At 44.3% G+C, this 17,047-nt stretch overlaps 1 protein-coding gene across 1 annotated transcript in view; it reads left to right on the forward strand.

Moving 5' to 3' along the window:
* Positions 1 to 17,047, forward strand: part of LOC120029401 (neurexin-1a-like) — a 164,221-nt gene that overhangs the window by 16,026 nt on the left and 131,148 nt on the right. Inside the window, exons 6-7 of the mRNA XM_038974622.1 lie at positions 15,129 to 15,259; positions 15,431 to 15,683. Coding sequence (XP_038830550.1) covers positions 15,129 to 15,259; positions 15,431 to 15,683 — 384 coding nt within the window. The remainder of the gene's footprint in view (positions 1 to 15,128; positions 15,260 to 15,430; positions 15,684 to 17,047) is intronic.

The following is a 17,047-nucleotide window of genomic DNA, read 5'->3' on the forward strand; positions in this document are numbered from 1 at the left end:
AACCCACTGGATGTATCATGTTATCACAATTAGATTTGCTACCCTATTATCCCTCTATTTAGTTGTATCTTCCTTCCTTCCTTCCTTCCTTCCTTCCTTCCTTCCTTCCTTCCTTCCTTCCTTCCTTCCTTCCTTCCTTCCTTCCTTCCTTCCTTCCTTCCTTCCTTCCTTCCTTCCTTCCTTCCTTCCTTCCTTCCTTCCTTCCTTCCTCCCTCCCTCCATACACATGTATTTTCCTTGTTGTCAGTGACTCTCCAAAGCCTCACTTCTCTCTTTTTTCCTCCTTTTTCCTTCTTCTCCGCTCTGCCCGAGTTTCCATGGAAACGGGAGAGAACAGGTCTCTCTCTGTCTCTCTCTCCTCCCCTCCCCTCCCTGTCTCTCTCTCTCTCTCTCTCTCTCTCTCTCTCTCTCGTAAACTCTGTCCATTTATTTTTCCTTCCTTCCTTAATTTCTCTCTCTCCATCTCTATCCCTTTCTCTCTCCCTCTCTCTGTCTCTCCTTCTCTGTTTCTCTTTCTGTTTCTCTCTTTCTCTCGCTCTCCCTCTCTCTGGCTCTCTTTCTTTCTCTCTTTCTCTTTGTTTCTCTGTCTCTCTTTCTATGTCTCTCTCTCTCTCTCTTTCTCTTTGTCTCTGTCTGTCTCTGTCTGTCTCTGTCTCTCTCTGTCTCTCTCTGTCTCTCTTTCTCTTTGTCTCTGTCTGTCTCTCTCTGTCTCTCTGTCTCTCTCTCTCTGGACTGAGACAGTTACTGCACAGTGTTACGCTGAGCTCAGCACTAATTTCAAAATCAGGTTTTTTCTACAATCCCTCCTCAAATCTGAAGTCTGGACAGTGTTAGCTGGGAAACTCAGGAGGAGGTTGGAGAGGAGAGAGGAGAGGAGAGAAAAGAGGAGAGGAGATAGGGGAGGAGAAGGGGAGGCTAGGGTTACTCTTATGGTGTGGAAGTCTACTCTCAAAATAGCTGTGGCTAGGGAATGTGTTTGCCATGTAGATACTGAATTGCAGCTTTCACATACAGTATAGGCATACATTGAAAAGTTATGTTTTTTTCAAATGTAAACCTCCTTAAACTTCCTGGCATTTCATAGATAATGTGAAAGTAAAAAAATAAAAGGCATTTTGCAACTAAATGTATTCTCTCAAACGCTACATGGTATCTAAAAATATACGTTTTTAACTGTGTTGCCATGCTGAGTTGTGTGCAGGATGTGGGCCTTGTGAAGTGTACAACACATACATTAACTACTTTAATGTATTTACATGTAGTTGCACACAGTGCAAGGTCTTCACGCATGCAAGTACCTAATGCATATTTTATTGTGTGTGCCACATTAAAAAACACTACAGTTCACTTTAAATATACTGTATTTACTATAGAATTATTGAGTAAACTGTAGTATACTGTAGAATACTATACGACACACAATAATATCCCTCGATCATGTGTAGTACTTACTATAGAATGTTGTAGTATACTGTAGAAAATTATACTAAATAGTACGGTATTATCCGGAAAAAGCACACTGTAGTAAATACTACAGTAATGTCCACAAAAACACTACTTTGTTACTTTGTTACTACATTATTTAATTTGCATATACAATGCCCATTCCCCTCCCCCGTATCCCAATGTGTGCCACCCATAAGTGAGAAACATGCATACCAAGTATAGACTATTGTGTTCCGTACAGGTTATAGAAAAGAGCAGAAGCTCTGAGCTATCCGTTCAGACCCCAGACCTACCTACCTACAGGTTATGGAGAATTTGCTATTTTAGTATTTCTCAAGTAGGTTATCTCAGGGATAAAGCCTACACTTCTATGACAAAGATAATACAACTTTATAGTAAATCCTACAGTAATGTCAGCAAAAACACTACAGTAAATACTACAGTATAGTATAGTCCGCAATAACAAATGGTACCGTATTCCCTAAATATTTTCATACTTTTAAACCAGGGCCCACAGGGCCATTTTGTAGCCTCACTACAGTATAGTAAAGTTTTCTATTTAAACTATACTACAGTAAATACTACAGTATTGTTTTTGCAGACTTTAGTCTGTAGTTTTTTTGCCGACTTCAGTCCGTAAAAACACTACAGTGAATACTTTCGAATTTATACCATAATATTGCGTAGTATTTTTCATGTGGGAGGACGTACACTACATGACCAAAAGTATGTGGACACCTGGTCATCGAACATCTCATTCCAAAGTCATGGGAATTCATATGGACTTGGTACCCTGTTTGCTGCTATAACAGCCTCCGTTCCTCTGGGAATGCTTTCCACTTGATATTGTAACATTGCTGCGGGGACTTGCTTCCATTCAGCCACAACAGCATTAGTGAGGTCGGGCATTGATGTTGAGTGATTATACCTGGCTCGAAGTCGGCGTTCCAATTCATCCCAAAGGTGTTCGATGGGGTTGAGGTCAGGGCTCTGTGAAGGCCAGTTAAGTTCTTCCACACCGATCTCGACAAACCATTTGTGTATGGACTTTTGTGCACAGGGGCATTGTCATGCTGAAACAGGAAAGGGCCTTCCCCAAACTGTTGCCACAAAGTTGGAAGGACATAATTGTCTAGAATGTCATTGTATGCTGTAGAGTTAAGATTTCCCTTCACTGGAACTAAGGGGCCTAGCCCAAACCATGAAAAACAGCCCCAGACCATTATTCCTTCTTCACCCAACTTTACAGTTACCATTATGCAATTTGGCAGGTAGCGTTCTCCCAGTATCCACCAAACCCAGATTCGTCCATCGGACTGCCAGATAGTGAAGCGTGATTCATCACTCCAGAGAAGGCGTTTCCACTGCTCCAGAGTGCTTCAGCACTCAGAGGTCCATTTCTGTGAGCTTGTGTGGCCCACCACTTCTTGGTTGAGCCGTTGTTGCTCCTAGACTTTTCCACTTCACAATAACAGCATTACAGTTGACCGGGACAGCTCTAGTAGGCCAGACTTTTGACGAGCTGACTTGTTGGAAAGGTGGCATCCTATGACAGTGTCACGTTGAAAGACACTGAGCTCTTCAGTAAGACCATTCTACTGCCAGTGTTTGTATATGGAGATTTAATGGCTGTGTGCTCAATGTTATACACCTGTCAGCAAACTTGTGTGGCTTAAATAGCCAAATCCAGTAATTTGAAGCGGACCCCACATACTTAATTGTTTTTTCATAGTGTATATTAAGTCAGGCACTGTCGCTAGGGCAATACGTAATACTGTGTTTGTAATTAGAGTAAGTCAGGCTTTGTTAATCCTAAACCAAACCTTTGAAGATTAGGCCTCATATGCACTCTTGCCTAAAAAAATTATATATATATATTTTTCATTCTCGAACTAAATAGTATACAGTTTGTTACCACAGGAGTGTTGATTACCATCCTCTGTTGTACACAGCAAGCAAACCTGGAGGCTAGAAACTGGGAAATGTTTTTTTCACTGCTAGAGAAGAAAGTAAAAAACTTCAGAGTTAAAACATATCAAGAGACATATCCCCACTATTCCTGTTTGTGACGGCGACTTGATCAAGTGGATACAAGGATGCCAGTTGGATGCCAGTCTCATGTTATTGCTATGCTAGTCACGCTTCCTTATTGTCTACCTTTTTTCCGTTCAGACACACTCAGACAGACACCGTACAGTCCTTAGAACAGAGTTAAAGGTATGTGGGCTCCCGAGTGGCGCAGTGGTCTAAGACACTGCATCTCAGTGTAAGGCATCGCTGCAGTACCTGGTTCGAATCCAGACCTCATCACATCCGGCCGTGATTGGGAGTCCCATAGGGTGGCGCACAATTGGCCCAGGTTTGGCCGGGGGAGGTCGTCATTGTAAATTAGAATTTGTTCTGAACTGGCTTGCCTGGTTAAATAAAAAAACATGCCGAACACTTTAACACGAAGCCTGATCCCAGATCTTTCTTCCCCGGTCTTTCCATCACCTATGGCCATTGTCACAAGATGGCATACACAGATCTAGGGCCAAGTTATCAAGCCCTGCCTGTTGTCAAAGTGCAGAGTTGTTCCCCCTCCCGCCCCAGAGCCCTTTCTTTGGCAATGACCCTACCTTTCAATAATTAATCAAATGAAAGTAATGTTTGAAGAATTTAATAATAAATTAATCCACAGGGCACCATCCAACAAAGCACAGTTGGTCCCAGGAGTGAGTGAGTCACGACGCTGCATATGGCACCGTGCTGGGATTTTCATCTGTCTGTTCCCATGTTTTATTAATACGCACACACTCACACACCGCAGAAACGTGTCTCTCACCTACAACAGTGCAACAAAAGCAGCCCAGCCAGCCCATAAAGGCTTCCGCCTTGATCAGTCGCCATGGTGCTACTTCAGTTAGAGTTTTGTGTTACAGAGAGATGGCGACAATGGTGGATTAATGATGACTTCACTGCACAGACTTTCTTTTGATCCTGACAATTATGACACTGTTATGATGAAGCAGAAAAGCTGTAGCTCCATCATCCATTGCCAGTGCATGCTTCACTCCGTAGCCATAGAGGGATGATGACAACGGTGAATTATGGATGATGTTATTACTGCACTTTTGCTGCTTTTCGACTGTAAAGGGGGTGTGGTATATGGCCAATATACCACGGCTAAGAGCTGTTCTTATGCACGGCACAACGCGGAGTGCCTGGATACAGCCTTTAGCCGTGGTATATTGGAGTAGGTCCACTGGATCCATGGCCCAGTGAGACATTGGTGCCGGCCGTGTAGATGGAAATAGAAAAGCCTGAGCCTTTGGGTAAAACACTGGGGTAAATCCTGTATGGAAATGCAGAGAGATCCATCTGAAAGCCTCAGGATCACTTCGCCTGCGTCCCAAAAGGCCACTCTATTCCCTATATAGTGCACTACTTTTAAACCAGGGCCCAGAAGTCCATTTGGAATGCAGCCTCTCTTTTGGTGACACTTTTCTTGAAAGGTGCGTCCTGACAGTTCCATAACAAATGAAAGTGTAAAAAAAAAAATAATAATCTGAAATAATACTACCTGTAAATACATTCACCAGTAAACACAGACTCCCAGGAGAGAGTGAGTCATCATTAAGCTGTAACAAATTATTTTTGTTATCGTCATGTTTATCACCTATTAAGACACTGTTATATGACACACAGTTCAAGGAAAGTGCAACCTTATTCCTTCCATGCTCTTCCTCACAAATCACACACACACACGGAAAGTGTTACCTCATTCCTTCCATCCTCTTCCTTAGGGAGGAAGGGAGAGAGGAAGGGGATTTGGAAGCAGTGTGAGTCCGTAAATGGATCCTGACAGTCTTATACTTGAGAGACGAGAAAAAGCCATTTTTGTTCTGTACTGTAAATGCTCTTGAAAACTATTTACGGGATTGTGTCAACAGTGGACTAATGAACAACATACTAAAATATAGTTTTTGAGTGTACTATCCCTTTAAAAACCCCTAGAGTCAATTGACACACGTCACACGGTGATGTCATTTTGAATATTGAATAGCTCCCTGTGTGTTTATGCTAGAGACTTGACATTTCTTGTACTAGCTGCAGCTCAATCCCCTCTTTTTGCCGATATAAAGTTTGTGCCTACTCCATAACATGAGGCTTGCAAAAGCGGCCTTTTTCTACACATGAGAGGATCCGGGTGTCACGTTCCTGACCTTATTTCCTTTGTTTGGTCTTTGTTTAGTTGGTCAGGATGTGAGCTGGGTGGGTGTAGTCTATGTTTTGTGTTTCTATGTTGGGTTTGTTGTTTGGCCTAATATGGTTCTCAATCAGAGGCAGGTATTTTGCATTGTCTCTGATTGGGAACCATATTAAGGTCGGCTGTTTGCACTGTTGGTTTGTGGGTGTGTCACGTCCTGACCATAGTTCTTGTGTGTTTTGCTTGTTTAGTGTTGGTCAGGACGTGAGCTGGGTGGGCATTCTATGTTGTGTGTCTAGTTTGTCTGTTTCTGTGTTCAGCCTAATATGGTTCTCAATCAGAGGCAGCTGTCAATCGTTGTCCCTGATTGAGAATCATATATAGGTGGCTTGTTTTGTGTTGGGGATTGTGGGTGGTTGTCTTCTGTCTTTGTGTTCTGCACCAGATAGGACTGTCTCGGTTTTCACATTTGTTATTTTGTATTCTGTATAGTGTTCACGTTATTGTCTCTTCTTTATTAAATCATGTTGAACATTAGCCGCGCTGCATTTTGGTCCTCTCCTTCACCCCAGGAAGAAAGCCGTTACAGAACCACCCACCAAACTCGGACCAAGCAGCGTGGCTACGGGAAGCAGCGGCAGCAGCAGCAGGAGCTAGCAAGGCAGAGTGGCTGGAAGCCCGAGAGGCTCCCCCAAAAATTTCTTGGGGGGGGGGGGGGTGGCACACGGGGAGTGTGGCTGGGTCAAGTGGGAGACTTGAGCCAGTTCCCCGTGCTTACCATAAGGAGCAGTTGGCTAAATTGAGGTATGAGTCGGAGAATGTGGAGGAGTTATTGGACAGATTGGAGGAAAGTGAAAGGATGGGAGATTATGAGACATTTGATGAGTTGTTGGTGATATTGGAGGAGAGCGAAGAGAGAGAGATGTTGGTTTGGCGTAGTATACACGGTACTCGCCCTGAGGTGTGTGATTACCATGGAGAGCGGGAGTACGGGCAGACACCGTGTTATGCGGAAGAGCGCACGGTGTCTCCTGTACGTGTGCATAGCCCGGTGCGGGTTATTCCACCTCCCCGCACTGGCCGGGCTAGATTGGGCATTGAGCCAGGTGTCACGAAGCCGGCTCAACGTATCTGGCCTCCAGTACGTCTCCTCGGGCCGGCATACATGGCACCAGCCTTACGCATGGTGTCCCCGGTTCGCCAACACAGCCCAGTGCGGGTTATTCCACCTCCCCGCACTGGTCGGGCTACGGGGAGCATTCAACCAGGTAAGGTTGGGCAGGCTCGGTGCTCAAGGGAGCCAGTACGCCTGCACGGTCCGGTATATCCGGCGCCACCTTCCCGCCCCAGCCCAGTACCATCAGTGCCGACACCACGCACCAGGCTTCCAGTACGTCTCCAGAGCCCTGTTCCTCCTCCACGCACTCTCCCTATGGTGCGTGTCTCCAGCCCAGTGCCTCCAGTTCCGGCACCACGCACCAAGCCTCCTGTGCGTCTCCAGAGCCCTGTACGCACTGTTCCTTCTCCCCGCACTCGCCCTGAGGTGCGTGCCCTCAGCCCGGTACCACCAGTGCCGGTACCACGCACCAGGCTTATAGTGCGCTTCGAGAGTCCAGTGTGCCCTGTTCCTGCTCCCCGCACTAGCCTTGAGGTTAGCGCTGCGTTTTGGTCCTCTCCTTCATCCCAGGAAGAAAGCCGTTACACCGGGCAAGAAAATCGTCACAAAAATGTTTGTAAAACCCGAGCCGTGTGAGCTACAAACTCCTAAATTGACACTCACTAACAAAACATTTTCGGTTGTTTGGCTCTATGACATCTCCAAGCTTTACGGGAGTCGTCTGAACTCGCTGACGTCCTCATTTCAAAGAGATCTTCTCAAAAAACTGACTGTCCAGACCGATCCGTTAGAGCTACAAGGTGTTGGTTGTTCTGCTCTACGACACACAAACTTCAGGGGAGTCATCTGACGGTAACCCAGGCTGGGAGAAAATCTAAAAGAGAATAGGGCGGTAAAATGTCCCATGAATAACATGACCAAACATGCATCTGAATTATGATTGACAGTTTTCTTACACTGTATTTCTATTCCAGAATCTGACATTGCTCATTCTAATATTTCTATATTTCTTATACATTTTTGGGATTTGCATGTATAGTTTTGTATTGTTAGGTATTACTTCACTGTTGTAGCTAGGAACATAAGCATTTCACTACACCCGCGATAACATCTGCAAAATATGTGTAGGCGACCAATACAATTGTTTGCCATTCAAGCAAGAATATCAGAAATGTTTTAATCTCTTGTGAACAGACAATCGTATCATAACTAGTATCGTAGCATCTGTCAACAGACTGTGGGATGCCATGACTTAACAGACTGGGATGCCACATGCGTGCTTAGTCCCCTCCTGTACTCTCTGTTCACCCATGACTGTGTGGCAGCGCATGACTCCAACACCATCATTAAGTTTGCAGACAACATGACGGTGGAAGGCCTGATCACTGAATACAATGAGACAGCCTACAAGGAGGATGTCAAAGAGCTGGCAGTGTGGTGCCAGGACAACAACTTCTCCCTCAACGTCAGCAAGACAAAGGAGCTGATCGTGGACTACAGGAAATGGAAGGCCTAGCATGCCCCCATCCACATCGACGGGGCTGTTGTGGAACAGGTCGAGTGCTTCAAGTTCCTTGGTGTCCACATCACTAAGCATCTACCATGGTCCACACACATCAACACCATCGTGAAGAGGGCATGACAATGCTTCTTCCTCTCAGGAGGCTGAAAAGATTTGTCATGGGCCTTGAGATCCTCAAAAAGTTCTACAGATTCACCGTTAAGAGCATCTTGACTGGCTGCATCACCGCTTGGTATTGCAAAATCCTAGAGGAAAACCTGGTTCAGTCTGCTTTCCAGCAGACCCTGGGAGACAAATTCACCTTTCAGCAGGACAATAACCTTGAGGCAAATTCAAAGCAGCATATTAATGAGTACCACTCTCCATATTTTCAAGCATAGTGGTGGCTGCATTATGTTATGGGTATGATTGTAATCGTTAAGGACTGAGGAGTTTTTCAGGATAAAAAAGAAACGGATTGGAGCCACAGGCAAAATCCTAGAGGAAAACCTGGTTCAGTCTGCTTTCCATCAGACACTGGGAGATTATTTTACCTTTTAGCAGGACAATAACCTAAAACACAAGGCCAAATCTGCACTGGATTTGCTTAGTAAGATGACATTGAAGGTTCCTCAGTGGCCTAGTTACAGTTTTGACTTAAATTGGCTTGAAAATCTATGGCAAGACTTGAAAATGTCGGTCTAGCAATGATCAACAATCAACTTGACAGAGATTTAAGATTTTTTTAAAGAATAATGTGCACATTTTGTCCAATCCAGGTGGACAAAGCTCTTAGAGACTTACCCAGAAAGACTCACAACTGTAATCCCTGCCAAAACATATTCTAACATGTATTGACTCAGGGGGTTAAATACTTACAGTATATAATCAAGATATATTTGTGTTTTATTTTTTACAAACTTTATGATTTTTCTTCCACTTTGACATTAGAGTATTTTGTGTAGATCGTTGACAAAAAAAATGACAATTAAATCAATTTAATCCCTCCTTGTAACACAACAACACGTGGAAAAAGTCAAGGGGTGTATAGACAGTATGACGAGGAAAGGTGAGTACAGCAGTAGTTATGTCGGATGAGCCTTGACTAGAATACATATGGAGTGACTGTATATCTAACTGTAGATCTATCTGTCAGTATAATTTATTATACGCCACTTTTAAAGAGGCCCATCTGACGGGGGCACAACGCTGAATTGTGTGTTGTCTACTGTGTACTGCGAGTTTGTCTGACTAAATGGATGTAAGTGGAAGATTAGAGGGGAGATGTCAGCATCTTTCAGACGTCTTCTCTGAGTGGTGCTCCCTTTCCTGTTGTCACTTGTCACATTTCTGTAAGTAAGTGTGTAAACAAAGTCAAGCTATGTTTAAGTCACAAGGCAACATGGCACTATACAGTCCCCTTCGGTGGCTAGTAATATCTACACGCCGATGACATGAATAGGATAACACTGTTAGATTTACCTATAGCTACTGCTTGGGAATTATTTATAGCGAAAAGGGATGGAGGGAGGCAAATGTCTTAGTAAAAGGCAGAGAGATGAGGGGAGGAGGAGACGGAGCAGGAATAGGAGGATAGATAAAGAACATAATGGCTGCATAAAGAGAAAAAGAATGAGGGAGGAGAAGATGATGACAGATAAGACAAAAGAAGAACCTAGAGGGCGGAGGTAGAAATATTGTCTCAGAGAGAAAGATGATATGTAGCAAATATAATTTCTTAAAACTACGAACATAATGATAATGACAACATGCTGCTGTGTAGAGAATCCCAATACTGGCTCCATATTGGCACCCTATTTCATACATAGTGAACTACTTTTGACCAGAACCCTATTGGCCTATGGTGCCATTTGGAACACGTTAATTGACTTCCCTCAAGCCACACTGTCAAATCAAATCAAATGTTATTGGTCACATACACATGGTTAGCAGATGTTAATGCGAGTGTAGCGAAATGCTTGTGCTTCTAGTTCCGACCATGCAGTAATATCTAACAAGTAATCTAACAATTTCACAACAACAAAGGAATGAATAAGAATATGAACATATAAATATATGAATGAGCAATGGCCGAACGGCATAGGCAAGATGCAGTAGATGGTATAGAGTACAGTATATACATATGAGATGAGTAATGTACGGTATGTAAACATTATATAAAGTGGCATTGTTTAAAGTGACTAGTGATACATTTATTACATCCAATTTTTTATTATTAAAGTGGCTAGAGATTTGAGTCAGTATGTTGGCAGCAGCCACTCAATGTTAGTGATGGCTGTTTAACAGTCTGATGTTCTTGAGATAGAAGCTGTTTTTCAGTCTCTCAGTCCCAGCTTTGATGCACCTGTTCTGACCTCACCTTCTGGATGATAGCAGGGTGAACAGGCAGTGGCTCGGGTGGTTGTTGTCCTTGATGATCTTTTTGGCCTTCCTGTGACATCGGGTGGTGTAGGTGTTGTCACGATCGTCATAAGGAGTGGACCAAAATGCAGTGTGGTATGTTTCCATCCTTTTTATTAGGAAGAGAAAACTCAAATAACAAAAACAATAAAGCGAACAAACGAAACGTGAAGCTCAGGGTAGTGCTCACAGGCAACTATACCTAGACAAGATCCCACAAAGCACAAAGGGGAAATGGCTGCCTAAATATGATCCCCAATCAGAGACAACGATAAACAGCTGCCTCTGATTGGGAATCATACCAGGCCAAGACAGATATATAATTACCTAGATGACCCACCCTAGTCACACCCCGACCTAACCAACATAGAGAATAACAGGCTCTCTATGGTCAGGGCGTGACAGGTGTCCTGGAGGACAGGTAGTTTGCTCCCGGTGATGCGTTGTGCAGACCTCACTATCCTTTTGAGAGCCTTACGGTTGTCGGCGGAGCACTTGCCATAACAGGCTGTGATATAGCCCGACAGGATGCTCTCGATTGTGCATCTGTAAAAGTTTGTGAGTGTTTTGGTAACAAGCCAAATTTCTTCAGACTCCTGAGGTTGAAGAGGCGCTGCCACTTGTGGGGCCCCAGTGTTGAGGATCAGCGGGGTGGAGAAGTTGTTTCCTACCCTCACCTCCTGGGGGCGTCCCGTCAGAAAGTCCAGGACCCAGTTGCACAGGGCGGGGTCGAGACCCAGGGTCTCGAGCTTAATGATGAGTTTGGAGGGTACTATGGTGTTAAATGCTGAGCTGTAGTTGATGAACAGCATTTTTACATAGGTATTCCTCTTGTCCAGATGGGTTAGGGTAAGTTGGGACGGGGCAGCAGGTAGCCTAGCGGTTAAGAGTGTTGGGCCTGTAACCAAAAGCTCACTGGTTTGAATCCCCAAACTGACTAGGTGAAAAATCTGTATGTGTCCTTGAGCAAGGCACTTAACCCCAATCCTCCTGTAAGTGGCTTTGGATAAGAATGTCTGCTAAATCACATAAAACATCAATGTACAGTCCACCACACATGCACTTTTGTTTTACTATCCTTGTGGGGACCAAACAATTGATTCCCATTCAAAATAATAATAAATATTAAATATTTTTTCCCTAACCCTAAACCTAACCCTAAACCCCTAACCCTAAACCCCTAACCCTAAACCCCTAACCCTAAACCCCTAAACCCCTAAACCCCTAACCCTAAACCTAACCCTAAACCCATAACCCTAAACCCCTAACCCTAAACCTAAACCCCTAAACCCCTATACCCTAAACCCCTAAACCCCTATACCCTAAACCCCTACACCCTAAACCCCTATACCCTAAACCCCTAACCCTAAACCCCTAAACCCCTAAACCCCTAACCCTAAACCTAACCCTAAACCCATAACCCTAAACCCCTAACCCTAAACCTAACCCTAAACCCTGGTGAAATGTCACGTCTTGTCCGAAATGTCCTTGTTTTACTATCCTTGTGAGGACTTATGGTCCCCTCAAGGATAGTAAAACCAAACACACACACACACACACACACACACACACACACACACACACACACACACACACACACACACACACACACACACACACACACACACACACACACACACACACACACACACACACAGGGTTATCCATGAGTGCCAGAGTATGAACTTCCCCTTTCCCAGTTAATGAGTGTGATGTAGTGGTTAGTGGTCTCGTTACCCCTAACATGAAGGGAGGAGGTCTGGCTGCATGACGGGTGGCCCTGCCAAGTGCCTGAGGCTTGGAAGCTCGGTCGCAGGTAGCAGCACACCAGCTGTGGCTAGAGGGAGGGAGATGGGGTGGTGTGTGTGTGTGTGTGTGTGTGTGTGTGTGTGTGTGTGTGTGTGTGTGTGTGTGTGTGTGTGTGTGTGTGTGTGTGTGTGTGTGTGTGTGTGTGTGTGTGTGTGTGTGTGTGTGTGTGTGTTTGGTCAAAGGGGAGGTTCTAGGAACAGATGCCCAGGTTGGGACCATGTGGAAGGAGCTGGAAGGTGTTAGAGGGAATAGGTTAATCACTGTGCAGACCAGCATCCTTTTGTTTGTGTGTGTGTGTGTGTGTGTGTGTGTGTGTGTGTGTGTGTGTGTGTGTGTGTGTGTGTGTGTGTGGTCGGCCAGAGGGGATGTTGTGGAAACAGATGCCTGGGGTTGGGAGCCTGTGGAAGGAGCTGGAAGGTGTTAGGGGGTGGAGGTTAATCACTGTGCAGACCAGCCTCCTTAGCTGTCACCTTGGCAAATGGACACTAGGTAATGGAGAGGGTAGCTAGCTGGGGCTTAGGGTGTAGCATATAGAACACACCAGAAATGCTAGCTAGATAATAGAGTGACTGTTTTGGATGGTTATTTTTAAGCAATAGTTGCTAGGGTCTTGGGGGCAGGGGCTGGCTCACATTGGATGCAGACCTACAGGAGAACCAGTCTGTGTAGCAAAGAACATAGCAACTCAGGTAAATTGATGCTAGTTAATAGTGGGGCTGAGGCTGGCTTAACTTGGCAATAGAAATTGGACCAGTCTGTAGCAATTCTGGTCAAATGCATGCTAAGTAATACCTAGGTAATTTAGCTGGTGCTGTGACTCTAGCTTGCTCACTTTGGCTAAAGCCGAGAGACATACTGTAGCATATTACAAATCAGGGATTAAATGGATGCTAAGCTTACTAGCTAATATAGGAATGGACATATTTCTCCCAGCCAGTGGGGCTGGCTAACATTGGTGTCGGAACAGCACAGTGACTCAGCGGGGAAATGGATGATAGCTCCAAAGCTCTATGAGAGACTGTTTTGGATTGTCATTGCTTATTTCCTTTTGTTCATTCAGGAAATATAAGTCCCTATTCTGGTGTGTTGTTTCCCCAAAACTCCGGCCAGCCCCAGTGAAAATCCATGTGTGGTTTGGGACATGTTTCAGTAGCAAAACAATCTGGCTATTAGGAACAAATCAACACTATGCTGTTACGCACGTACACACGTGCACATACACACACATGTACGCACACACACACACACACACACACACACACACACACACACACACACACACACACACACACACACACACACACACACACACACACACACACACACACACACACACACACACACACACACACACACACACACACACGTAACGGTCCAGTGGTTTTCCCTAAGGCATTGAGCTCATAAAACTTAGCTGGTTGATATCTACCACAGCGTGCATCTGTCAATCAAAAAGTGAATTACTACAATGAGAAGACAAATATCCTTACCTCTCCATCACAATTCTCTCTACTTTCGCTTTCTCTTTCCCCCAACCCTCCCTCCTCCCTCCACACCCCCCACCCCACCCTCCCTCCCCCTCTCCCTCCCTCCCTTACAGTCCAGTCATGTCCGCCGTTGTTTACCGCGCTCCACATCCAGAATTAAAGCTGAATGAGAGTGATAAATCAAGGAGAGGGAAATTCACTAACTCTCTCCGCCAAGTTTATGTGTTGGAGAGAGAGAGACAGATGGGAACACAGGAGAGAGAAAGAGAGGGAGAGAGAAACAGAGAGAAGGAAAGGGGATAATGCAAAAGGGAGATGGAGAGAGAGCGAGAGAGAGAGAGAGAGAGCGAGAAAGAGGATGAGAGTGAGAGAGAGGGCGAGAGAGAGAGAGAGAGAGAGAGGAGCGAGAGAATCCAGCTTCAGTTCGTTAATCACTCTGAAAAGATGGCCAAGATGGGGTTTGTTGTTTGTTGTTTGGTTCGGCTCTGAAAATGATAGAGGGTGTGAGGGGGCGCCCATTTTTCTCTCTTTTCTTTACCCCCTCTGTTATTCTTTTATGACCGCTGCTGTATAGATAAAGGAGATTTACAATGGGGGGAAGTACAAGGAGAATAGAATGGAGAGTTACTTCTATGGGATCACAGATTACTAATTGGCCTCGACTTGCAGTCATCTATATGACTGACACAGACCTGGGTTCAAATACTATAAAAAAATGCTTTATCTGTGCTTGATTGAGTTCGCTTGGCTTAATGGAATTAATAGGAGAGTCGAAAAAGTGCAAACCCGGCTAGAGCGAAAGTATTTGAAATATTTTGAGTAGTATTTGAAGCCAGGTATGTTTAACATTCATTCCAGAAGAAGAATATCCCAACCCAGTAATTAATCTTCTTGCTCCATCTGTATTGAACCATTTATTAATTAATCTAGTTTTTATTGGTGTTTTTGCAGCTGTAGTAGGAGTTTCATTCCGTTCTGTTGACATGTGAATAACATACAGTATATTAACAGTTGTTTATTGATTGATGTGTGTGTTACATTCAGGATCCATCTTGTCCATAATGACGAATCAACTGAATTGAAATGGAATTGAATCCATCCCCCAACACTTCCTCCTCCCAAAATTCTTACACCAACTCTCTCCCCGTCTCCACCCAGGTACCATCTCCATCAACACCCAGCGCCAGGCCTACACGGCCCCAGGAGAGAGTGAGATCCTGGACCTGGACGATAACCTGTACCTGGGAGGACTACCAGAGAATAAACTAGGCCTGGTCTTCCCCACAGAAGTACGTTACGATAGGATTGGATTTCAGTATTGTAAAGGGGCGTATATAACCGTTTAGGTTGAGTTCCTGAAAGATCAAACAATACATTTCTGTTACATTATCACGCAAAAGTCTGTGAACTTTAATTTCTGTTAGTCATTTTATTAACCAATGTTTAATCCACTTCTTCAGGTGTGGACGGCTCTCCTGAACTATGGCTACGTGGGCTGCATCCGGGACCTGTTCATCGATGGCCAGAGTAAAGATGTCCGCCGCATGGCCGAGGTTCAGAAGGCTGCCGGAGTCAAACCATCCTGCTCTAAAGAGCCGCCCAAGCAGTGCCTGTCAAACCCCTGTCAGAATAACGGTGTCTGCCGGGAGGGATGGAACCGTTACGTCTGTGACTGCTCAGGGACGGGATACCTGGGACGCTCCTGTGAGAGGGGTAAGACATCAGGTTTTAAACAGTTTTGCTCTGTATTTCATCTGTTTCTGGTTTTGATAAATGGCTATTGGTAAAGAGTTTTGTGACTCCTGTGATAGACGTTAGACACATCCCGTGTTTAAATTGATTGGTTGATTGGTTAGTTGCTGGAGGTTGGGATTGAGATCAAGATCAAGATTGTTTACACAGTTCTGACAATGTTTGTGTAAAAATAAAGTCTTGTTTGTTGAAAGGTCTCTGTATTGTAGTGCTGACTAGTTTGTTGAAAGGTCTCTGTATTGTAGTGCTGACTAGTTTGTTGAAAGGTCTCTGTATTGTAGTGCTGACTAGTTTCTTGAAAGGTCTCTGTATTGTAGTACTGACTAGTTTGTTGAAAGGTCTCTGTATTGTAGTACTGACTAGTTTGTTGAAAGGTCTCTGTATTGTAGTGCTGACTAGTTTGTTGAAAGGTCTCTGTATTGTAGTGCTGACTAGTTTGTTGAAAGGTCTCTGTATTGTAGTGCTGACTAGTTTGCTGGCTGTGTTTATTTCTATATTCTGCTGGACTCCAAGTTGTTTGGTGGTTGTGTGAACACTTCTCTCGGGACGTCAGTTTACATTCAGGTTATGAACGTAGATCCCTTCTCTCACTATCCTTACTTTACCCCGCTGTGCACTGTCCTGTGGAGGAAAAAAGAAGCAGGTGTGGGATTTAGTGGTGGTGGATAAAGGAGAATTGAGGGGAGGAGGGCATCAGAATGAAATGTGAATATAATTGACATCAAAGGGTGCATTAAAAAAGAAGAGCTTTAAGCCGTTCATTACACACGCTGCAGATTTGGGATGCTTTGTCAAAGGAGAGAGAGGAGACACTACCTCCCTGCTTCGTTGTGTGCCTGTGTGTGTATAGTGGACACTTTGGGCTGCATGGTACTGAAGGAGGAGCCTGTCAGTTAGACTATTTAATAGCAGGGCATAAGTTACCAACTCCAAGAAAGCTAACAACAGAATATGAATACTAAATATATATGTTGGGGATGAGGATGAAGAGAGAGAGAACAGCTGACTGATGCCCTTCACATGAAAAGGTTTTCACTAACAGTCTGGAATAGTTTCTAAAAAAATATGAAGATTTATTTTCAATAAATAGATGAATACAAAACATGGCAGCGTTAAAATAGTAAAAACAAGGATTAAAAGACTAAGACCAAGAATAAAATAAATATCTTCACTGGTCTGTCCTTGCTTATCTCTATCTGCCTCTGGCACTCGCCCACCAACATTAAACACATGTAGCTCACTAGGTCAATTAGTTTGGAGGAGCCTACAATTAGCAATTAGCCAACCTGTGCTGACATTCAAATGTTGCTCACACACATTCAATG

Source organism: Salvelinus namaycush, chromosome 35, assembly GCF_016432855.1.
Source record: "Salvelinus namaycush isolate Seneca chromosome 35, SaNama_1.0, whole genome shotgun sequence".
NCBI classification, from domain to species: Eukaryota; Metazoa; Chordata; class Actinopteri; order Salmoniformes; family Salmonidae; genus Salvelinus; species Salvelinus namaycush.